At 43.1% G+C, this 24,964-nt stretch overlaps 2 protein-coding genes across 2 annotated transcripts; both read left to right on the top strand.

Moving 5' to 3' along the window:
- Positions 1-1,493: 1,493 nt before the first annotated feature.
- On the top strand, positions 1,494-2,345 carry LOC6548042. The gene is made up of 2 exons (XM_001975200.2): positions 1,494-1,591; positions 1,692-2,345. The coding sequence occupies exon 2, from the start codon at positions 1,698-1,700 to the stop codon at positions 2,094-2,096; it is 399 nt and encodes a 132-aa protein (XP_001975236.1). The 5' UTR covers positions 1,494-1,591; positions 1,692-1,697; the 3' UTR covers positions 2,097-2,345.
- Positions 2,346-2,561: 216 nt separating this feature from the next.
- On the top strand, positions 2,562-3,145 carry LOC6548043. Its single transcript, XM_001975201.2, has one exon. It carries the CDS (start codon positions 2,627-2,629, stop codon positions 3,065-3,067), a length of 441 nt encoding a protein of 146 aa, XP_001975237.1. The 5' UTR covers positions 2,562-2,626; the 3' UTR covers positions 3,068-3,145.
- The last annotated feature ends 21,819 nt before the right edge of the window (positions 3,146-24,964 follow it).

The raw sequence follows: 24,964 nt of genomic DNA, 5'->3' as shown, positions 1-24,964 counted from the left end.
CAATCTTAATCGGATTTTAAAGTGGCATACCTCTAAATGTTTCTGGCGCAATTATCTAATAACCTGCATTCAAATTTAAAAATTTATTTTTTTTTATTTTTTTTGTAATTTTTTTGATGTTTTTTTGATGTAAAGTTAAGATGTGTCCCAAGGCTGAAGTTCTAAAGTCCATAACTCAACCAATCTTAATCGGATTTTAAAGTGGCATACCTCTAAATGTTTCTGGCGCAATTCTCTAAAAATTTGCATTCAAATATGGAAATTTATTTTTTTTACAGTTTTTTCTAATTTTTTGATGTTATAATGTTGTAAAGTTAAGATGTGTCCCAAGGCTGAAGTTCTAAAGTCCATAACTCAACCAATCTTAATCGGATTTTAAAGCGGCATACCTCTAAATGTTTCTGGCGCAATTCTCTAAAAATCTGCATTCAAATTTGGAAATTTATTTTTTTTACAGTTTTTTCGAATTTTTTGATGTTATAATGTTGTAAAGTTAAGATGTGTCCCAAGGCTGAAGTTCTAAAGTCCATAACTCAACCAATCTTAATCGGATTTTAAAGTGGCATACCTCTAAATGTGTCTGGAGCAATTATCTAAAAACCTGCATTCAAATTTAATAATTTATTTTCTTTTAATTTTTTTTTAAATTTTTTTGTAATAGTTTCTAACACATAGAAAACTTCGTAAGACTAAATTAAAAAAGCACAATATAATTTGATGTAAAGATATTTTAATGGAGTTTATCGTGTGGTTGAAGTTAAAACTGGCACCGGAATTGAAATGTTTGTGTATGAAATTAACACCACCACACTACGCACATACACATAGACACACGCACACACATGTGCATACTGACTCAGACAAGCACAGTCGTATGTATACGCCGAAATGCAAATGCAAATTGCATTTGTTTGCGTTGTGTCATTTGTCGCTTGGGTGAAGCCGAAATGATATGGCCAAGGAGGGGAGGTGGGAAAGTCGAGGGAAAGCAGGGGCTGGCTACAACTCTCAGCTGGCAAATGTGACAACTTGTTACAAAATTCATCAACTTATGAAATATAAATCACACACCACACTGGAGGAGTCAGCAGAGATAAAACGAGGCAGGGCGCCAGTACGTCTAGAATATTCTACAGACGTCATTAGTCTTGCAGTTCCAAATGGCTTTGCAGGCTTAAAAACCATTTGAAACCAATTTCCAGAGCTACCTTAGCAGGCCTTTCGAAGGTACCATGGGTTATTCTCACTTAATGCGGGTACATTTATCTTAATGAGGCCTAAGTAAGTGAAACGGCGTTCTCTTTGATGACCAGCTAGCTCAGTATCAATCTAGTAATAGCAGAAAGCAGACCTTTTTTTTTTAAGAAGTTGACATAATATTTACTTTTTATGCAACATTTACTCAATTCATCCCATTGTACTTCCTACTAGAACGCTTTTAAATTCAACCTCAGCAGGCCGATTTTTCGAAATGCCAAGACCTGAAACATCTGGCCGGTAGCTCAACTCATTCCTACGCCATCATCCCAACCGTTAACAACTACTACTATAATAGAAATTAATTTTGCCGTAGCCGTTTTAACTCCAACAGGCAAGTAAAAACGAAAAAACTTGGATTTTTTTTTTACATTCAGAAGCTTGACTTTTGTGATTTAATTGTACCGCCGTTTTTTGTTGAATTTGTCTTGCAGTCAAAAATGGCTGACGAATCACCGGCGGGATCAGGTGCACCAGTACAAATTGTTGAAGTTGCACCCACCACCATAGCTTCCGCTGATTCAACCACATCTGGTGCCCGTATGATGATGAACCACCCATGGCTGGCGGCCGCCGCAGTGGCCGTGTATGCCACCAAGGTCATGTGGGTCAAGTTGCGCGAGATTGGCCTGGCAAAGCGACTCAAAAAACAACAGGCAAAGCAGTCTAAATCCTTGCAGGATGTTGATGAAGACACCGAATCTGAATCCGATGAAGAGGACGACGACGACGACGTGCCCCAAGTGGCAGGTGCAGCTGAGGGACCAGGAAACTGGCTGAAAATGGACAGTCCGAGGCTAAGCCATCGCTCGATCGAAGTTGCCCCCGCCGATTGCTAGTTTTCGATTCGGTGATGAAGGACCATGAAAGGACACTGCACACACACACACAACTACACTGGACAACTACACTAATTGTTGTAATGCTTGCGTTTTCAGTAGGGGAGGATCGTCAATCGTCCACTTGGGGGACACAAATTGTTAGTTTCAAAACATAAACCAAAATCCTTGTAAGCCATTGCGATATTGAATTAGTTTTTATGAGTTTACATTAAAGCCTGCGATGAATGTATGGTAACCTAACATTAACAAAAATCTATTTGTGTTGCGGTGGGCGGAAAAGTGGGAGAAATAAGTACTCGTCTATTCAGACGCGAGCATTTAAATTTATGTTTTTCCATTTCGGCATATTGCCAAAGGTGCTGCTGTCGTATCGGCGTGTCTTTCATTTTTTCTGAGATATCATGATTGAATTTGATGATTGTAAAGAACAAATTTGAGTTTACGGCATCCACACACCATACACCTAACTGTCAACAACTGCTTTTAAAATTATTATTATTATTCCTTTGCCAGGCTAGAAGTTCAATATGAGTGGCTCAGAATCCGCTGGAGGAGAGGGCACGTCGGCGGAAGGTGAGGGGGTGGCTGCCGCCCCAGTTCCCGATACCACGCCTCATGGCGTGGACGCCACAACTTCCGGTGCCCGGATGATGATGCAACACCCATGGTTGGCGGCAGCCGCAGTCGCCGTCTACGCCACCAAAGTCATGTGGGTCAAGTTTCGTGCGCTCGGCTTGGCCAATCAGTTGGGGCGACTCCAGAAGCAAAGAGTTAGGAAGTCCGATCCCTGGCAGGACAACGCGGAAAACGATTCTGGTTCCGAGGCAGAGACGGATTCCGATTGCGAGGAAGGCGATTCAGATGAGGTTACAGATAATGTGGAACTGGGCTTGAAACTATCAGTGAATCGGGATAATGATCGACTAGTCAATGTGCCGCCCGCCAACTTATCAAATGGAATATGCTGATAGAGTTAGTGTATCACCAAATTGCATTATCAGTTATAAAACGTTTTCTGCAGTCACAAGTGCTTAGCTGGTTTAAAGACAAATCGATGGATTGCTGATTTCATTGCATTGCTGATTGCAGTTAGAAACGAGTTTATCTACTGTCATATTTGAGATTGCAAATTAAGTGCCCAGCTGAATGGGCAAAAGGCCTTTAATGTAAACAATCAAAGTTGTGAGTTATTTTTATACTTTGCATTTATATTGATTTGTAACAATTTTGACACCTTGCTGTTGGTTCAGCCTGCCGGCGCTCCCGGTTTAAGTTTTTGTTCCTGTTTCCGTCTCGATCGATCAATCAAAAGCCCGAGCGGCGCGTCATTATGTCACAGTGGTGAAAATGGGGAAAAATGGAAAATGTATACATAGGCAGTGGCAAACGGGAAATTCATGGCGCAGCCAGCGGCAGCGGTCACGGAAACTGGGGCACATGCAACTGCAACCGAGCCGTGTCTGTGTGCTCAGCATGTTTGCACGCGCCATCATCATCCTGTCGCCAAAAGCCACGCCCAGAAGTTCCCGCTCCGCTCCGCCCCACTGCCAGCCGCCCCTTCCGCCCCTTGCCCATCGACGATCGGGTGTTTGGGGACGGGAAGAGGCTAATGAATGCCGCTGTCAATTAGCAATGGGCGTTGGTAAATCAATTCAATGACGCTGTGGCGCTGCTCAAATGACATTCGTCCGTACCATTGGTGAAAATGCCATTAAATTCAAGCTAACAAGGACTGAGTTCTTAGCTGATTTTAGGAAAAATGTATGCTACACGAACCATTTTATGAATATTATATAAGGCTGTAAAGTAGTCAGCTACTTAAAGACCATTTTAAAAGCACTTAAATATTTTACTACTCCTTTAAATCGACGGCAAGCAATTAATATTGGATAACCACCCAGTCAGCGGAAACAATTACCTCCTTTAGACCCAGTTTGATTGCATGTTGATGGATTGCCTAGCTCAATCACTTCTTCAGATTTCGCGTTATTTAATTATCAATAAAATGTGCCAACTGTGCTGCCTCCGTGAGTCTTTTAATTGTTCGCCGATGTTGCTGAAGTTTGAATGCAACTCCGGATTGATTTCGTAATGTGCCACAGAAACGTGGTCTAAATAAAGTAAAATGCAGCGCCGCCAAGCAGCCAACAACTTTCGTTACATATTACACTTTTTGTTGTTCGGCTTTTCTTGCTGTTTTTTATTTGCTTTTCTTTTACGCGAACCTACACACACACGCACACTTCTTTTTTGCTACTCGATTTCCTTGACGGCTTTTCCTCAAATGATTTAAGCTTCGCTATTTTTTCTGACTCGAATTCAATATTTTATCTCTGGTTTCTTTTCACATAATAAACGCGCTTTTGGCATAATTGCCCCGGCGGTTTTTCGATGGGTGGTGGGGGGTGGGGCAGGGAAAATCGTGTGGAGCGGGTCGATAATTATGATGTTGCATTGTTGTTGTGGTTATCGTCATCGCCTGCCACGATAATATGCCGTTTGCCCGCCAATCTGGAACCCCTGCCCCCATCCCCCATCCCCCATCCCCAACTCACTTTTCCGCGCTTTCGTGTAATATTTGCTCACAATTATTGCGAGACGACGCAGCCACATAGTGGTTAATGCTGCCACCGCTGTTGTTGTTGCTATTGTTGCCGTTGTTGCCTCGGCAGTTGCGGTTGCATGTTGCAATAACCATTTCGCTTTCGCTTTCCAGTAAGGTAAGTCATTCAATACCCCGTGGCCATTGGCGAAGACAGGGATATTGGTTAGCCAACAAGTTACCTCTAAGAATTTTCGTTAACCCAATTGGAAAATCTCTACAAAATCTGGGCTATTAAGCTATAGTTCAAAGCCAAATAATATGTATAGAGATTCTTCTAATTTAAAATATTTTAAATTTTACAAATATTTTATTATTTAATATATATTTTTTAGAAATTGTTAGCACTCATTCAGAAGTTTCTAAACGGGTTTCTCCATTCAATTTCATTTGTCTAAACAATACTTTGAATTAATAAATTTGTTATTTTACCCCGCTAGCCATAAGTTATTTTGTATTTAATTAATTTTTTTAAGCTCCACAATACTGCTAGTGGGCACATACCCTGCTGTGATTCTGGCCCGAATCGCTTTTAATTGTGACTCATTTGGCAGGGGCGCAACATGAAAGTCAATGCGCCAGCGGATGCAACATGCGAGTGGGCTGGCAAACAGCGGAATACAGTTGCAGTCGGGATGGGGATGGGGATGGGGATGGGGATGGGGTATCGGTGGACTGGGAGCGATTAGAGCTGGATCTGAATGGACGGATCCCCAAGTGGCACACGGCCATTCTATGGCTTCATTTCGCAGCGCTGGCATTTTACGAGCATCGATAACTGAGGCCGCGACAATTTCACCTGGTGTTAAAGTTATGTAGTGTGTTTGTAACCAGTTGAGCTAATTCTGCGAGTGCGGAAACTTAAAGTTGCACGTTGTAAATAACCATTACTTGAAGTATGCCTTTTTCTTAATTTAATGTGCATCAACTATTAATTTCTTGCATTTTAACAGCAGAAAAGGCTGTTCTTACTGCTGCGTATTTCGCTTAATTCAAATCCATTACGCAGTAAAGTTTTCCATTCAAAGTTTTAATAACACGGAAATGCAGTGGCAGCCCCAAACCCAAAGCCACTCCCCAAAAAACCACCCACTTCACGCACCAAAAATGAAAAAAAAAAAGAAGACCAAAGACCGAAGGAAAACAAATGAGCAAAGGATTAAAAAAGTTTCCTGCCTTCTGCTTTTGCCGCTTTTATTAATTTTTTTTGCCCCAAACTTGCTGGCTGAATTCAATTTAAATTTAATTACTTCAAATGCCAACTTTTGTCACACATTCGGGGGCAGCAGGGGCTTAATGAGAAGGACAAAGTCAAGTAAGTCGACTTATTTGTCTGGCAGTCATTTAGCCGTTTTCCTGATTTAATTGTAAAGTCTACTCAGCAATTGCCCCGCGGTGCTTGGCTAATCAGATCAACATTATTAGCTGAGGCAACAAAGCAATTGCAATCCTTTTGCCCCTCACCCACCTCCCCGCCTCCCCACCTCACCCGCAACAAACGCTGCCATCTGCCAGCTGGGATCCGTTTTCATTACAATTTGTCGTCTCATTGATGTTTGCTCTGCTCAGAGCTGTTCTTGTCTGATATTCTGATATTAATCCGATTGTCTCTGACATAATCTTCCCAGCTGTCTGTAGTTGTGGGTGTTTGCATGCGAGCATGTTTATGAATTGTTTATAATGCCATTGGAGGATAATGTCTGAGCATAGTAAAAACTTTTGCTATGTTGACTTTGACAAGAAGCTTGTCTATAGTTCTGCCTTGTTAATTGGCAGCGGGATTAGATAGTCGGGCCAACTGTCTTGCTCCTTCTTAACTAAAATATTGTATAAAATATTATCTTAAATGTTAATCGAAATATTACAAGATGCGAATATTAAATGGGCATGTTCACCTAATTAATCTGCGCTCTAAGTGAGTATTAAAATAGGAAATCAGTATACGTCTTTAAATCAGAAACAAGACAAGTTGTGAGTTTCCCATTTAATTATTGAAACTTAAAGCTAGCGAAGTACGTGGTAGCCGAGCCCAGACATTTTCAGAAAGTGACTTTCTGCCGTCGCCGGGAAACGCAGAAGCGGAAGAACCCGAATCAGGAGCAGGAACTTCTGGGCAGGACGAAGGAATCGCCGGGGCGGGCCAAAAGTAACATGTTGGCATCGTCTAGAAACTTACAAACATGACATTAAATGTTGCCCTGCCCGTTCGCAGACACAGAAGCAGGTGAAAGGAGCAGCGACACCAAGGATGCAGGCTGCAAAAGTTTTTGGTGGCACAGCTGAGGAGATTTCCTTGACGTTGCGTATACGCCACCGTGCCATTTAAATGCCTGCAGACGCGGCAAACTTCTGGCACCTATGGGAATTTCATTTGTTGTTCATTTTTAAGCAGTTCGCGATTTGAATTTGGCGTCGTTCTGTTTTTGGCTTTTATTTTACTTCTTTTTACTTGGCCGCTCCTTTGTTTTATATGCTGGCAGCAGCATAAAGGAGCAAAGAATGCCGCAGTAAATTTACACAATGAAATCTTAAGAGGTCCCCGGGGAAAATGGCGGAAGCGGGAAACTTTTGGGACAAAACTTTCACATGGAGAAGGTGGGAAAGCCCGGCAAACACACCTGAAATATATAAGAACTACTTGGATCTGCACTTGAACAATACCAGGCATATGTTATGAGGCAGAAGCCCTCGCCATTTGACCGGAAGTTCGACAAAGTTCAAATTACTCAGCAAAGATGGGGGAAAACCAATGTATGGCCGTTGCTTTCATTCATCCGTTTTTGCAAATAAATGAACCGTATACTAAAACAAACAGATTCAATTGAATCGCTCTCCTGGGCATTACAATTGAATGTGCCAGGGCTTTTCTTCTCCACACCCACCCATGGCGAAAACGAAAATCTAATGAAAATGTTCAATTTGCAGCAAGCAAACAATGCCACGCAGGAAAATCCAAACAACAACAGACAGCAAGAAAATCTGGGAAGGCTGAAAATCTTTTCCACAGAACAACACTCGTTGTTATTTGTTGCACTTGGCTGATTGAAAATACATGGTCTTTTATTTTCCACATTTCCTAGTTAGTTGGTTCAAGGACAAACGGCAGGAAATAATTTTTGTATCAATGCAATTTTCCAGTAAAATGACTGATAAGCGTCATCCCAGAATTGAGCACTCGTGCAGCTTTCCATTTCAATGGCCTAAATCAACTTAAATTGTATAAATTGGCTTTAATTTTAATGAGACCAACTTAACTGGGCAAGTCTTGATATATATTTAACAAAATTAAATATTAAATGTGGCTTATTATTGGCATAAGGTATAACAAGTGAATCACCTCAATTCACTCCAATTCAACTTGATTGCATTTGTGTGGTCTTACAAGATTTATAAATAAGCCTTAAGTTAAGCCAGATTTGCATATAAGTTAAATGAAATTTGCAATAGAGTTGGTAATCCAACTATCCACTTATCTTTCACTTTTCCGCAGTTTCAAGTTACGAATTACAAATTTATGTGCCATCTATTAGCGAAGTGGGCGTGGCGAGCGCCTTCTAACCCTTGAACCCACCCCTCCCTCCAAAGATATTGGTGCTCATTGTTTACGCGTTTTTCGCCACTTTGGTCTTTGGTCTTTGGCTTTTCGACTGTGTCGTTAAAAGTTTTATGGCCTTCGGCCATTTCGGCAATTAGGTGTGTCTGCATTTTTGCTCTGCGGTGGATGGGCTGAATTAATATTGAAACGTGTCGTGTTGTATGTGAGTGCAACTCCAAGGCGTTCATTCGCTCTGCTTAATTGATGGGCGCCATAAAAAATGCAGCAACGCCAAACGACTGGCTCACAGAAAAACTCACTCACAGTTTTTGGCCATATATCAACCGACCCACAACTGCAAATGAACTGCAATTATCAAGGAGCAGCCACAAGCGGGCCACACAGAAAAACAACAACCGACTGCAGCAGATGCAAACAAGTGAAAAACAGTTTTTCCCGCTTTTCAGTTTCGTTGTTTACGTTTTGTCCGCAATGCAAATCATCATTAAATAAATTACTCATAATTATCGCCAGAAAGCGCCATTGACTAGTCTTTCTTTTCCTCTATTTTCCGGAGGAAATTCGCGCTGGCCATTTGTCTAACCCGAGTCAAATTTTGACTAATTTCGATTGGGGAGCCCGGAGCTGGCAGTTCGCTTTTCCTTCTGTGGGTTTCCTTGCGGCCGCGTTTTTTTTCCTTGGAGCCAAGTGGGCGGCATTAAGTCTTGTAATTTTCTGTCAAATTTCAAATGATTTTGGCATGATAAAATGACTAAGCTGGCCCGGTTTGATCTTTCTTTGGCCATGTCTTTTGCTTCCTGGTCCTGGCCACTCAACTCCAGCTGGACAGCTGTCCATCGTTGGCACTGCGTTTTCTGCCACTGCCCGCTGGATACAATGAAAATGTGAAAAAGATTGCCTTCGAAACTGGCAGGCACCCATTGAAAATTTCATTGTTTTGTGGGCGTGCTTCTAATCAAGGCAATGCATCAAAGGCCTTGCACAATACCAAGGAAAATGGTATTTTATTTTTCTTTAAAGACCCAGCGAACTTAAAGGCTTTTCTGCGGAGATTTGAGATGACTCCGCAGGTGCATAAAAGGTTGGGTAACAAAAATTTAATGTGCTAGCTGATTAAAGGTATTGGGTAACTCAAAGGTTCCAGCGAATACCTTTCAAAAATGATGAACACATTCAGCTCTCTCCTCCAGTGAAAATAACATCCATTCTCATTAGCATTTCGAATGTCAAGGCAGTTCTCAGGCAGCAGATCCAAGTGCAGCAACTGGAAACCTAATTTTTTCACACCACTGCCTTTTCTGGATGCCCCTCGCTCTGCGCCTGGAAAACCAAGTATTTCCCCCCACTTCCACTGCAATTTTCGCACTCAAGTGGAGAGTAATTTGCGGTCGTCTTTGGTAACAGGGATTGGCTTCACTTTTCGCATTTCGTTTTCGCTTTGGCCGGCCAATCGGATAGTTGAACAAGTCCATTTCAGAGGCCAAAACTGAGTGATAGTTCATCGGTGGTTTCGGGCTGACTTGGTGGCTGCGGGGGGCTGCGGGGGGCTGCAAAGGGGTTGTGGAGATAGCCACAACGCACATGGGTGTGATATAATGATTGTCGGACATGCGGCGAGCATTTGTTAAAAAATCGCCAAATTACAACATCTTGCTTACACTGGGCAGCACATATGGAAAAGCAAAATAGTTGCAAGCTCTTTTGTTGATGAGTACGTTTTTTGTTATTATGGCAAGTTAAAAGTTATGGATACTTTGTAAACTAATCTTTAATGGCAAACTTGTCGCCTAGTGTTGTTTTCCTATGGCTTTTCCACAGCGTCAGTTCACTTTTCCTAGCCACAAACTAGTAAGCTCGCAGCTCGACGCTTACTTGAAAAACCTTTCATTAACAAGACCCAAATTATGAATGTCGCTCCGACGATGGCGACAACTGTCAAAACAGGCTGAGTGTTGATGGCCGGACTTCAACGCGGTATTTGCCTTATATAATGCACTGGCAGCGAGCGCCAATGATTTACACAAATTATTTTGCAATGTGCGTTGGCCAGTCGCTGCTTAAAGCCATACTCGTAGCTGGCTGTCTCGGCCATCAGAAATGCCCCTTCCAGCGACGAAAGACCAGGGACCTTCCCCCTGATGCCGCCTGTCGCCGTGAGCCGTAAGTCAAACAAATCAGTCGTGCCAGAAGATTAATGGCGGCATTATTGTGTCGCCTGCCCAGTCATCCTCATCTCCATCGGCATGCCCACTCGCATTTGCAGGGGCTTCGGTCTACAGTTTGCCGCTTCCAGATGCCTCTTGCCAACGAGCAGCTACCATCATCATTGGCAACTTCATCATGCCGCTGGTCATTCTGCTGTTTTCCGGGGGCAGATCGGGGTGCTGCGGTGGCTGCCACCAGTGGGTGGTGGTGCACGTAACCCGCTCTCGATGCGTCGTCACTCACGTTGTGCCCTTAGGTTCCTGCCACCCAAAGAGATCGGCGCGTGTCACGAAGTAGATATTCAAAATAATAATCAAATAATATCTTTTGAAAAATATTTTCATTTTTCTTAGAACTCAGTTTTGTGCCACCAACCAAATAGTAAACAAATATAACTGATTTATTTGCCAGAGATTCTTTCGGTTTAGCGCAGAAAAGCTACCAAATTTCCAATTTTATTATTTGAAAATGTTCTCAAATATTTTAGGGCAAGCACGATAACCTCTCTAGTGCTATTAAAGCCCCTGTTCGCCACTAGTTGGGTGCAAAAATGTTGCATGCGATTTTTCTTGCAGTAAATAATTTTTCATGCCAGCTGTCCATGTTTTGTCTGTCTGGGCTTTTCAGCCAGCCAGGCTCTTCTCCCTTTCTCCGCCCGAAAAGCTGTCCTTGTTCGCCCGTCTGTCGTATTATAGCCCATTGATCAGTTTGTTTTACTAGCTCCTGGACGCTGGACGCAGGACGCAGGACGCTGGACCTCAGCGCCCAACGTCTGGTCTTGTGTACTCTTCGGATTATGAACTCTTTAAACTCCATTCAATGGCATGCAGATGCAGATGCAGATGCTGATGGCGATGTTTGTGGGCGGCCAGTTGCAGGCGGAGGAATCAACGGGATGGGTATGGGGAAAGTCGGGAGGTGGCAGGCTTTGTGGTCAAAACCGGACTGGTATTCGGTTGATTATGACGGATGCGGTTGGGCTACAAGCCGCCTGCAAGTTCTACTTAAACGAGTTGAAATCGATGGCCAAAGCGTGTTCTAAAGTCTTGGGCGACCACTAAGAAATTGCAAATTTAACGCCGTTGCAAAGAAAGTTGTTAGGTAGTAATTTATTCTATATTGGTGACACTGATTTCAAAGATTCAATAATATTAAACAAGTAGTAAGCAAATTAAACATTTTTAGTTGAATCCTGCACACATTCCGACCCATCCTCCTTTCGAATTGAATTCAACCAGGACAAGTGACTTTTGTTTGCACTTCTGCACCGGCATAGTTCCCATTCGGTTGTTGTTCGCCTTGGCTCCAGCAAATTTGTTTAGTTTATTGAGCCGGTGCCGCGAAAAGGGGCAAGTGGCAGGCGACCACCGAAATGGCTGCCTGCCTGACAACAAGATGGCATTGTCCTGGGAATCCCAGGACAGGTCCTGCCTGCAGTGCTGCAAAAGTTTTCGCAACGGGAAGAACATTTAATTAAATTCCTTTGCACCTTTAGTGCTGCGCTAAAAATTCCACAGGCCACAGTCCTCCGGGGCGGCAATAACAAATTAATCTCTGCGGATTCTACGGGTTCTATGGGTGTTTGCGACTCCGACTCCATCTCCGACTCCGGCGAAAGCCCTACAAATGAGTCGTTTGATTTTAAAACTAGCCAAAGTTTCAGCGACAAAACGGTGCCTCGTTTTATGTCGTCTACTGTCGCTTTTATGGCCTGCAGCTCCGTTCAATCAAGTCCTGAGTTATGTTGACATGGCACGCACAGTCGAGCCTGTGTACGAGTATATACATCCTTTGGCTCGGTAAATCTATATATACCGAGCACCGCACACTTTTGGGCCAACGAGCCAACGACCAAGCCGACCGACAAAGTTTTCAATTTACGTTTTTAGGGCTTTCCCCGCAATTCTGCTGGCACTGGCACTTCGTCTTCAATTTCGCAAATGCGACTCAACCTCTGGCCACGTAACCGGAAGGAAATGCACAACAAAGCTTTTCTTATTAGCATGTGTGGGTGGCCATTGGGTGGTGCAGCATTAAAGGTTTCCAGGAAAGAGCCTCCCGGTGGCTCGGCTGTTTAATCGATAAGTTCCTGCTGGCGCTCTAAAATTGCTTGGCATTTTATGGCCCGTCTGCAAAGCGATTTCTGTCACGAGCTTTTTGTTCATCACTGCAGTGAATGAAGCTTGGTTAACCTTAGGTTAGCTGTTAACCGGAGGTCAGACTCTGCATTTCCTGGGGAATATTTTCGATACCCTTCTTAATGGGATTACGGGGATTAATCTCCATGGACAGCAGACTGGTAAACCGTAAACCGATCTGCTGTGACAGCCGAGAGTCAGCGAAAAAAGTGGAAAAATCAAACTGGAATCAATTGCCGAGAGCCAAAGGGCAAAAAATTGGGTGCAAGTGCGTGAGAGAAACGTCGACAGGCAGCCACTTTTCAATTTCTTTGCACGCACACCATCCCGCTGGTCCAGTCCAATTTGTCGCCCCCAGCTGCTGGAGGGGATTGCCACCCACTGGCGATGTCCTTGCCCCAGGCAACGCTTGACGCTTGTCCTTTAAGCCACTTGCCGTCTTTTGTCCTTTGGGGCAATCAATCCGTGTTAATGGCTCCGCAGCTAAATCAAAAAGATTGCCGCAGCATGAAAAGCGCCGAGTGGGGGGATGGAAAACCCGCAAGACAAGGGGCCGAATGGAAAGAAAACCCACTGAAAACTTAGCACAAATATTTTCCCACTTGAGTTTGGCCAAATCTTTGCCAAAGATGGTGCAACTTAAATTGTTGTAATCCCATTTGTTGTTGCGCTGCATGTGGCCTGCTTCAGCTATTTAATTATGTAGTATCCTTCGAGCCAAACTTTGCGCAATCGAAGGAGCAAGTTTACACACACTCACGCACCCGAAAGTTTACAAAGCCAAGGCCCAGATGATGCTGCCTTCTGCCCTCTGCAGCCTGCATCCTGCATCCTGCATCCTGCATCCTGCATCCTATATCCTACATCCCAGGTCCTGGACGAAGGGCCTCTGCGGCGGGGGCAATAGCAATTTGTATGCCCGTCAAATGCGGCTCGTTATTGCGAAATTTAGAACTGCTCGAAATAATTCCAGCAAATTTTCGTGCAAACGAGCCAGACGCAGTTACTCCACCAGCGGCAGCCAAGACACAAAACTGCAGGCCAAGTGTGCACCACACAAATGTGTCTAATTGGATTTAAACTACTGCGATTAGGGTGCTCAGCAAGTCGCTTGGACTAATTTAAAATCTAATTGTGTGGTGTTTAGCAAGTCGCCAAGTGCAACTAATCCAAGTGCAACAAGAAATATGGATATGTAACAGTACTTATTAAACGTACTTATTTAATTATTTTGGCCAAACTCAGAGGTAAATATAAAATGTAGCTAATTTTAGCTAGTATTGTTATCTCTGCATCTCGTAATTTAGAGCCACACTGGTCGCCTGATCGACTCCCAAGTCAACCTGGCTCCCACTGCAGCCGCCCACCTGTCGTTTTTTGCGCCCGCCCATTAACACCCCGCACGTCCTTCGTCCTGGGCACGTGCATTAAAAAGTTTTAGCGCCAAACTTGTCCGGCAAAATCGGTCCAAGGCAGCCATATACGATCCATGGCCAGCTGAACTCAACCGAGCCAAACTGAACCGAGCCAACGGCCAACTAAGCCCGGGCAAACAGTGTTTTTGAGCCGGTGCAAGCCGGAAGTGGTAATAAAGGGCTGGGCGGGAAGGGTAGCTGGGGGGGAACGGTGTGGAAAGTGCTGCAGAAAGGAGCAGGAGGCGGGGGCGGGGAGCCGATGGGCAAGCGCTTGCTATGGACAAGCTGACGTAGTTTAATTATGTAGAAATCGAGACACGCACTTTGCAGCCGACGCCGGCGAACGAGGACCAGGATCTGGCATATCGCCCTCTCTCTCACCTTGCCCAACTCCATCTCTTTCGCTCGGTCTGCGTGGAGCGCGATGCAATCGACACGCCCACTGTGCGACACCCACGCTCATAACCGGCGTACGCAAAATTTGTGAGCTGCATACTCTGCCAAGGAGTTTCATGAGTTTTCAGCCTGCCGTAAATCGTGTATCTTTTATAGTTTCAAGTAAAATGTCTATTAAATCGGTGTGCTGATGGAAAAGTAAAAAGTTATTACAACTGCAGTGAGCTTCCGATCATAGAAATGAAGTTCAAACTTTAGTTCACTTTAACCAATGATATAAAGTGTGCAGGAAGAAATGGAGTCCGTTGCAGGGGCAACTGCGATACTGTTACCTCGTACACGATTATAAATTCTGTTGCATGTCAGTGGTTTTCAAAGTTGGAGCGATTCATGGCTTCGGTTCGCTTCGAGTCTGGCTCGGTGTGCTCTGCTAAAACCTGGCAGGTGAAAATAATGGTGTGGAATTGCATTAGGCTGCCGCATCTGCAGGATGGATGTGCGAAATTTCCCTAGACTAAACACTTAAAGGTGGTAGGTCTTGGAAAAAACGCAACTTTCGTCCGGGGGCCCAAGCATAAATTTTAATAAAAGGATCAGAAGCCAAGTCAGTGAAAGCCCAGTCCTTTATGTTACCTTTCTCCGTAAGCGTTCCATTTTATTTCCGTTCTTTGTGTATATCTTGCATTTTGTATTACGGAACCGTAGGAGACAGTCGTTTATATCAATTAAGCAGCGCGTCTGGCATTTTTGCCACAGGACAACAGTTGGTTGGGGTCGAGTTTAAATGGAAATGGGTGCTAGCGGACCTAATTGATTTATCTGCGGAATTACTTTCGTTGAAGCTGGCAAATCTAGTTGAAAAATGCCTTAACCCATTTAATTGCCTTGCTCTTATTGCGCACAGAGCTTAAGAAACCTTCGGTAAACATCCATTGAAATGGCACAAAATGAACAATTCTCGCAGCCAACGCAATTTCACACTTTACCAGCTACAAATTGCACCATCATAGCCGGGAAAATGCTCCGCATACCTTTCAGTGGCCACGAGCCTTGGCCAAGATTTTATAGATGACGGCGACGGGCTTGGAATTTTATGATTTATGAGTACGTACCCCCATCCCACATCCCATATCCCTTATCCCTTTGCCCGCGTCCCTTGGTCATCAGTTTGGCCTTCGCTTTTCTTCAGCCTTCAAACGAAATTGTTGCAGTTTCCCGGTTTTTTCTTGCTGCAAGTCCAAGTCACTGGGCAAGCCTTTGGGTTAGAAGGGCTCTGGCCATTTGATTAATGGGCTGTTCACTTTTCCAACTCGAAGTGATGAGCATTTCCACACACACACTTTGTCCTTCAATCCGTCAGTTTCAAGCAAATTGAACCAATGGCGATTCAATGTTAAACGGAAATCATTTGAATGACACGATCTGATTTAATTATTATTTATATTGCATTTCAACAGGTAGCATTGAAGAACTCTTGCTGCATTTTCAAATCAAGTATTCTATTGTGGAAGAATACACATTTCTATAATTTGAGTCACCATTCACTTGAAATAGTTTTCGCCAAAACACTAAACTCTATATTAATTTATGACAGTTTAGATGCTTTTGTTAGCGTGCGGTTTTTTGATTTTCTTTCAGCACGCATTGGCATAAATCGTCCGGCATATCATAATGTTTTCAGAAAAACAAGCGCAAATTGTTAAAATTATTTCGCAAAATATCACAAAATTTATTTACGACCCAGACATGGTGCAATCCTCTTTTCAAAACTCGAGGGAGTTTGAGTTTAGAACATTTTCAACTGTTGCGCGAGACGATTTTTTTTTCAGCTCGGCTATAAAGTGTGGGGAAAACGCATAAATTTTATGACTGAATGGGCTGGAGTTTGGGGCGGAGCTAATGGGGTGGCTGGGGAGTTTGCTGCACTCGGTTTCACACACAGACTCCCAACATGACAAAAAGTGCGCTGAAAATTTCAACTAAATTATTCATTGAGCGCGCAATTGAGCTGGAAGTGTGCACAGTGAGGCCCCCGTACGAGCGAATTTGAGCCTGAGTTCCGGTGTGAGTATGCGGTTTGAATGTCTGGCACGTAGAAATGTCGGCTGTTTGGCTTCCTGGCACTTTTTTTTCCAGGCTCCATTTTTGTTGGCAGCCGGGAGGAGCGAATATGCCACTCAAACACTTGACACTTTGTGTGAGCAAAATATAAAAAAAGGGTATCGGATGCAGAGTTAGGGGCGAGATCGTCCCTAAACGGAAGTGTTTGGCTGATGGTGTTGCCAGAGAATTCAAAATGGCAGAACCACTGGAGTTTATTGCCTCTTAATGGTGCAAGCCATTACAAAAATTAGCTTCGTCTGTTTCGAAGCAGTATTACTTTCAATATTATATTCAATCATTTTTTGTGAAAATATATTATGCTAAAGGGGGGCTTTGATCTAGTCACTAATCAATGTGATGGTGTTGCCAGAGAATTCAAAATGGCAGAACCACTGGAGTTTATTGCCTCTTAATGGTGCAAGCCATTACAAAAATTAACTTCGTATGTTTCGAAGCAGTATTACTTTCAATATTTCAATATTATATTCAATCATTTTTTGTGAAAATATATTATGCTAAAGGGGGGCTTTAATCTAGTCACTAATCAATGTGAAGTGTTTGGCAGATGGTGTTGCCAGAAAATTCAAAATGGCAGAACCACTGGAGTTTATTGCCTCTTAATGGTGCAAGCCATTACAAAAATTAACTTCGTATGTTTCGAAGCAGTATTATTTTCAATATTAAGAATATATATTATGCTAAAGGGGGGCTTTAATCTAGTCACTAGTCAATTTGAATACACCTGTGGCGATTGCTAAATTTGCTCTAATTGAATAGCCAGCCCCATATCATCTTGAATCCCTTCGCTTATTCAGTTAACTAATCATTCGCAGAGTGCCAGAATCCAGTGTATAGCTCGCTATCCATCGGAGCAAACTGAGTCATTTGAATACCAAATTAAGTGCTTCTCAGCCGGCTAAGGAGCCACAAGGAGCCACAAGGAGCCACCAGGAGTCGGGCGGACTTGCATTATTAAGAACCGAGCCGAAACTAAGTTACGTATATTGGCACAAGTCCTGCCCAAATAGTTCACTTCAAAAATCCACACAGTGCCCGAAGTTTGTCTTCTTAATTAGTGGACAAGTTGGCAGACTTTGTGTGTGTTTGCTTTGTGGGGATTATGATTATTATACGGCAATTATGCGTCCGTGTCTTTTGCCAATTGTGTAATAAGTGAGATGGCCTTAAGTAAATTCCAGCCATTGCAAATTTGTCTCAATTTGAGAGTGACGCCAGGGTGAATTTAACATTCTAACATGTATCCCTCTCTGAAACTTAGCCCCCAACGTTTAGCTGGGCCAAGTTATGCGATCTTGGGTCTGGTTTTGAATCGATAATTATTCGAGTTGCAGCAGTCAACGACAGGCATTGTTTTCCCCCTTGGCCACTAACAATATGCCACAATTTGGAGGCAGGCGGTAACGGCTTGATAAATGGGAGTCCCTGTCCGGAGTCCTGCCGAGTGTCCAGTAATCTGCAGCCAGTAGCCAGTAGCCAGTAGCCGGTAGCCAGCAGCTAGTAGCCAGGACTCACCTTCAATGGACAAATTAACATTTCGACAAAGGCAACCTAATCAAATGTCAGAATCACGCATGCGGCTGTCCCCGGCAGCCGAAAACGAAGCGAACTGAAGCCACAGCAGGTCCTGGGAAAATCACCAGCCCCCCTGCTCCTTCTCCACTCCCCTTTCCGATTTTCACCCATTTCCATGCAATCCCCTCAGATCCTGACACTTTTTGTGCTGCCCTTCGCATAACTTTCACTCTTGTCAGTTGCAAATTACATCGCACGTCTGCAGCAGCAGCAGGATCAGCAGCTCAAGGGGGTTGCACTTGGGGTTTTGGCTGGGGTTCGCTTGAAGGGTGTCGTAATTTAAAGCTTATTTTGACACTTCACCCCCTCTTCGCAGCAACAGCAGCAGCAGCAGCAGCAATAACAACAACAGCACCCAATTTGCATCTTTCAAAATCGTGTTTTGTTACATTTTGTGCATGCGCAAAAATTTGCATACGACAATTAACACTCCAAAAGGAGACTCACATGTGTCCTGGCTTCTCCTGTGTGTGCGTCTGTGTGCCTTTGTGTGCCTCTGTGTGCCCCTGTGTGTGTGTGTGCGTGTGCTCGGCTTATCCTCTGCACTTTGCACGAATGCAACAGTCCTGCAGCCACCACCCCGTGCCACATTGCGTATGCGTAATTTTGTGTCTTCTGTGCGACGTCAAGAAACAGTGGATATATGGAAGGCAGGACGAAGGACGAAGGACGAGGTGAAATGAGAGGAGACGGCAGCATCACAGCCAGTGGAATATGTTAATGGAGTTGCTGTTTGAAAAGCAAACTAACCTAATGAGAATTTGTAAATATTTGCCCAACACAACAATCTTTTGGTTCGGTGTACTGGGAGCCAAGGATCAATTGCATACGAATCGTAGATGGGATTCGGGAGGTGGACTGTTTATTGCCAGTCGTTGATCCGAACAAAGTAATTGCTTAATATGACATTAATTATATCAATGGCTTCACAGGATTAGGTCTAACCGAGTAATTAATAAAATACATTTTTAAGGAATACTTTCATATCAATGCAATAATATTTGATACAATTAATATTTAAAGATAATTAGAAAATAATGCTGATTTTTGGGCAACAATGAAGGGTTTGACAATTGAAATATTTGATACAATTAATATTATATGCTTTTTATTATATACTTTCAAGTACTTCACAAACTTGTCAAGAATTAACCTAAGATGCCATAAAAGGGCAGTTATTTAATTTTAGGAACCAGCAAATGTATTCAGTACTAGTTCAAATGCTCAGTACTTCTTAAAAAAATCGCAGAGATCAAATAAACTTGGAAATTCCGAAAAGAAACCGCCGAACCCTTTTACTCTGCCATTTTGCTCCCCTATCTTATCCAGTATATCTTTAAGCAAATTAAGAACCGCAATCAGCCGCAAACAATTCACACAGAAATCGAAACGACAGAAATGAAGGCAAAATCTGAAAATCCTGTGCAAAGGGTTGCAAGTTGCACTGCACGAAAGGGTTGGGAAATCGAGAAGTCGAGGGGTGGCGAGCAGCGTTTGTTGTTTGATGGCGATGCCAAGAAATGTCACGATAAGCGCGATGCGGGGAGCTGGGGAAAGCGGAACGCTGGGTGAAGGGATTGGGGTCAGGACGGGAAGAAAGAGAGGGAGCAAGGCTCACACACACACACACACACACACATGCCGCTGTACATTCACACATGCACACTTAATACGCTTAATTGACTTTCATGTATGCACGAGTGAATGCAGCGACATGACAGCCGAACGATGAGGATGCGGGACGGCGGGGGGCGGCGAAAGGACCCTGGCCAAGGGGGCGTCGGAATGGGGGGCGTGGCAGCGGTCTGGCATGTTAGCCCGGCTGCCACTGCCACCAAACTGCTGTTGCCAACTGACGCGAACTCACGCGACTGGTGGCGGCATTAGCGATGCGAAATGGTCTCCAAATTAGGCACAGTCGACACCAAAAAAGAGGGTAATCCCAAACCCAAACAACAGGCTCCAAAATAAGACAAAAGATTTGCGATGTGGTTCCAGAGGCAGTAATCGACGCTGAGGTACCCAACGGTGCTAAAAGTACTCAGCTGCACATTAATAAATTTATGAATTTGTGTTATTAGCCGTTCACAAAACATAACTTATTGTATTGAATAAAATTCGGTAGTTAAAGTGTGAGAAAAGCAGGAATTTAACATTTAACACACTGAAAGTTCAACTTATTATACACTGTGCCAAATCAAAAACTGCAGCCATTAATTATGAAAGTTTCAGCAGTTTCTGATTTGCTGAATACATGGCATTGAGTTGAAAAAAGCACAGAAATGGCGAAGAGAAACCCATTTCACCTGGCACACCCGCCTGCATCCCTTGTGTATTTCCTGGCAAAAGGAAAGCCCAAAAGAGTGCTAAATACAAGCATTCCACAGAAGGCATGAGAGCCCCATAATCGCAGGCAAATCGGTTACAAAAGGTTTCGAAAAATTCCCCAATCTCTAACCCGTTTTCGTCCCATTCAATCACCGATTCACTTCATTGAATCACTTATTCAGTATTTCAGTATTTGCCGTTGCAAATGCCGATGTTTCATCATTTCACCTTCCCCCAGATTTTCACCCCCCGACCACAGTCGCATTGGTGTTTGGCATTGTGTGGAATTTGTGGCTCTTTTCTAGCACCTCTGCCCGATTTCCGATATATGTACGTATATATGCGTGTGTTGTGGGTTTTCTAATCCCATCTGACTGCCGTTGGATGCACAAAACTCGACAATTATGCTGGCGTTTCTTTTCATGGCTTTAATCCCGTCATATTTGCGGCGGATACTAAATATTCATGTCGCTGCTGGTGAGGAATTATGTCAATGATGGTCTGAATTTCAGAAACAGCAATGAGAAAATATGTCGCCAAAATTGGTACTCGATGCGGTGGTATTTCAAAAAAATGTGTTTGTTTGCATCTATGTCGATTTGAACTATAGCCAAAGTGTACGGCAGATAAATGTTCAAAATATTGGCCATAATTTCCAGCAAATACTCCTTGAATTATTATAAATAAAATGGGATTTATACTTTCGTTCATGTCTAAATATGGAACATATTGGCGATACAACAGGTTAATGAGAAAAGTTGACTATAAAATCACTTCCGCTATCCATTTGTACTAGTCTAAGTTGTGCACAACAATCCGCATAATTCTTTGGCCTTTCTCCGTCTCGACTCACATAATTCTTAAGTGCATTAGGCCCCTTCTGACTTCTGCTTGCACTTCAGCAAATAAGATCCATACATCCCCTATATCCTTTGGAGTCCCACTCCTGCGATTCCCTTTCTTTGAAATCCCGGAGTCCTTGTGTCTCTGTTGTTTCTCTTGCCAACAGGCGTTGCTCCGAATAAAGTCAATGTCAGACGGTCTTCTGTTCGCCAAGTGAAACTCAATTACACACATACTCCAACTCAGTAGTACGGGGATTACACTCACACTCACACTCACACCCGCACCTGTGAATAAGGGACTCATATAGTACATCACTTGTATTTATTTACATATTCGTACACAAACAAAGCAGAAAATAGACGTTTTTGTCTCTGGATGGTTTCAAATTGCATACCCTTCCTATAAAGGTGAAATGTATGGTTGACTGACAAAAATTGCATCCCAAATTATTAACAACATTACTCATATTGTCTATAATATAATATATATTGTACATAATATAACTAATAATATTGAGTATTGAGCGGAGTTCGCATCTAAACCCCGGGATATTTACCACTTTTCAAATCGAATCCAATTAGCCCAGTTAATAACTTTTTATTAGCGCACCCCAATCCATTAACAGTCAGTTTTGATTGCCATTTCATAACCGATTGAAGACTGGTTCGCAGATAATAAGCCGATGAGAGCAATTGTAAGCCCATTACTTTTGCGGTTGTAGTTTGAAATGTCTGCTTCTCTGATTACGTGTATATACCTTTGCGACTACTTCATTTGAAGGCCATAAAAAAGCCATTGCTTGTAATTTTTATGGTAGCAGAAATGAGATTCATATTTCTAATTCATGCGTAATCTGCGAACTTTCTCTAAAGAGTATCTCATGTGGCCTACGTCATTCAGCTTCTTTGACCCAATGTTTATGCGAGGGATCAACAAAAGGATACAGGGACACACGCAAGCTGACGCAAAAATTTTCTGCATCTGCAGCTGGCGCATAATGAGCGCAAAAACATCCCGTGCTGATTGTCTGAGGCTGCGACTCTGTCGTCCTGGCACACGGAGAATAATAAATTAATCTGGGAATGTGCATAAATAAATAAATATGGAATATTATAGCGTGGCACCACTGAAAATAATTGCTTGTTATAGCTAGTGAAGCAATATATTTTGCGAAATAATCCCTTAACAAATACCTAACTAACGCGAATTTACTCTCTGTGTAGTGTTGGGCTCACACTTTGCGCAGCTAGCCAAGGAAAGATTTGTGCGCTTTTAGCGACGTTGCAAAGTTTTCTTGCCCGCTTCATGTGATTTCATTTGGTTTTATTTCATGTTATTCTGTGTTTGCTGACTTTTGAACGCGGCCAGGACATGAATGCGGATGCGAGTGTGTCCTCTCATGAGTTCAGTCGGCGTGTCGCCAGTTTTGTTGGCTCCCCGTCGAGTTTTAGCGACATGTGTCGCATTCTTCGCATCCTGCCAAAGTTAAATGGATCTCGTAATTGTTGTGCCCCACCATCACACATCCCACTGTGTATTCTTTCGTATTTTATAGAAATTGCGGTTTAATTGCTGCATTTTAAAGCCATTGAAAGGATAGCGTCGTGTCCTTTGCAAAGAGGATAACACGATACTCGCTGTGTGACGGCTTTGTCGCCTGTTTCCCTCCCACGGGCTTGGTGTTTGCCACCTTTTTGCACCCCTTTTGTATGTCCTGCCTGATCCGTGAGACATAAAGGGGCAGGGAAACACTTGCCACGACCCCAGAGAACTTTTGATTCCTTCGGATACTCGCTTCGAGTGGAGGCTGCCAGGAATTTGATGGCAGTCAGCATCAGTCAACACCTCTCAGGTGGTCAACAAGTCAATCGGTTTCACACGCCCCGCTTGATGGATTGGTTCGGGATTTAAAAGGTGTGCTTTCTTGGTTCGAACTCGCTCGTTTTGAACAGAAATGCTTTGCCTTTTAATTGTTTTGATTCCATGGAAAATTATAGAGTTCTAGCTTCAACTTTATTATTAGTTTATGTTTTGTTTGATTCCAGTTTGATTTCTAACAGCCCCGACAAAGAAGCACGTTTTGCTCCATTTAATTGAAGTAATTTGCATTCGATTTGAATGCAATTTAAAAGGCTTTTTTCCCGCGTTGCATACTGCAAAGTTGCAAGATCCATTCCATCAATGACGATTGAATGGCAACTTTGTGCACAGCACCTCCGTGATGCATTAAAAGCCGAATCACTGGATGCTAAAAATCCATGCAAATACCCGCCCTTCATCCGGAAAATCCGCCCCCTTTCATGGCAATTTTCCATGCAGTTTGATTTGATTCTGCGTTGCAGTCGGAATCATTTTTTTTACGATGCGCCAACGGGAATTGCTGGTGGGGAACTGGTAATGAAACGTCTATAAAACTCAAACGAATGCACACAAATCGCAAATCATTTATCATAAAAGCACATAGTGCATTGCGAACTCCCCCCTTTTCATTACCATTTTCCCACTTCAATTCTCCCTCCTTCCGTTTTCTTTGGATTTCCCATTGAATGAGGCTCTGCTAATCAGAAACTTTTTGTGTAACTTACCTGGGCAATTGAAGGGAAGGACGAAGAGTAGGCGGAACGTAAGAGGAAGCTGCAAGTAAGAAGTAAAAGCATCTCATGAGATACTGCTCGGAAAATGGGTCATCGGCTGCCAAGAAAGCCAAATGGAAAAGGGAAATGGAGCAGTGAAACCAGCTCCTGCTGCACAAAAGCCGTCATGCCACCGCCGAATTAATTACAAGCTCGACTCAAAATGCATAACACACACGAGACATCAAAGTGGAAATTAATTATTTCCCTATTAGCTGCTTCATCGAAGCAGTTTCGGTTGCAGTTTAGCCTGTCGCTAAACACGTTGACAGATTGGCAGTTATACACTCGGCCTAAATGCCTCGGTTACCGCCCGTCGAGAGCCGAAAGCCGAAAGTCGAAAGTCGTGGTTTTGAATGGGCACAAACTGCTGAAAGCGGTCCCGGAATAATCCTTCAGTATCGCTTATATCATATATACACGGCCATCAATTTAATAATTTGAATTTGTAAAAAGGAAATGTGTGCAAATTGCTGGCAGCTATCGAGTGGCTCGAATTTGTTAAGCTTTCCCAGTTTTTAAGTGCAAAATGCCATACCAATATCAATATTATTAAATAAAAGCGACAAGGTAAATTAAGTAAATCCAACATAAAAAGGCCAAACGCTAAGTTTCATTTGTAAATAAAATATAAGGTGGGGAAATGTTTTAGGTACAATTAAACCTTTAAAGAGGAGTGTACAAAATTTACTCAATTTATACGAAATACAATTGCAATTAATTTTCGTTTAAAAACCCACCCAACTTTATAGGCAATAATTTTTTTTATGGAAAGCCAAATTTTAAGATTCCCATTAATCCAAAGTTTTATATTATAGGTGCACATTTTCATGAACTCGGTTTCAACTTGCATTTTGCCATGAGGGACCTGGCTAAAGGAAAAATACTTTCTAGCCATCGAGTTGGGCAGGGAATCGCATTTCACATTTTTGCATAAGAAAATCGCACAGTGGGGCTCCGATTGCACTTCCTCCCATGTGAGAGTAACACCTTTTACTGGGAAAGGGGCGTTGTGGGTTTATGATACAATAACGAGTCGCGTGATAAACT

Source organism: Drosophila erecta, unplaced genomic scaffold, assembly GCF_003286155.1.
Source record: "Drosophila erecta strain 14021-0224.00,06,07 unplaced genomic scaffold, DereRS2 tig00000092-arrow-pilon, whole genome shotgun sequence".
Lineage (NCBI taxonomy): Eukaryota > Metazoa > Arthropoda > Insecta > Diptera > Drosophilidae > Drosophila > Drosophila erecta.
This window is presented reverse-complemented; position numbering and strand designations above follow the sequence as displayed.

What these genes read in the sequence shown, in the direction of transcription:
- LOC6548043 (XM_001975201.2), top strand. Translation starts at nt 2,627, where the DNA reads ATGAGTGGCTCAGAATCCGCTGGAGGAGAGGGCACGTCGGCGGAAGGT.
- LOC6548042 (XM_001975200.2), top strand. Translation starts at nt 1,698, where the DNA reads ATGGCTGACGAATCACCGGCGGGATCAGGTGCACCAGTACAAATTGTT.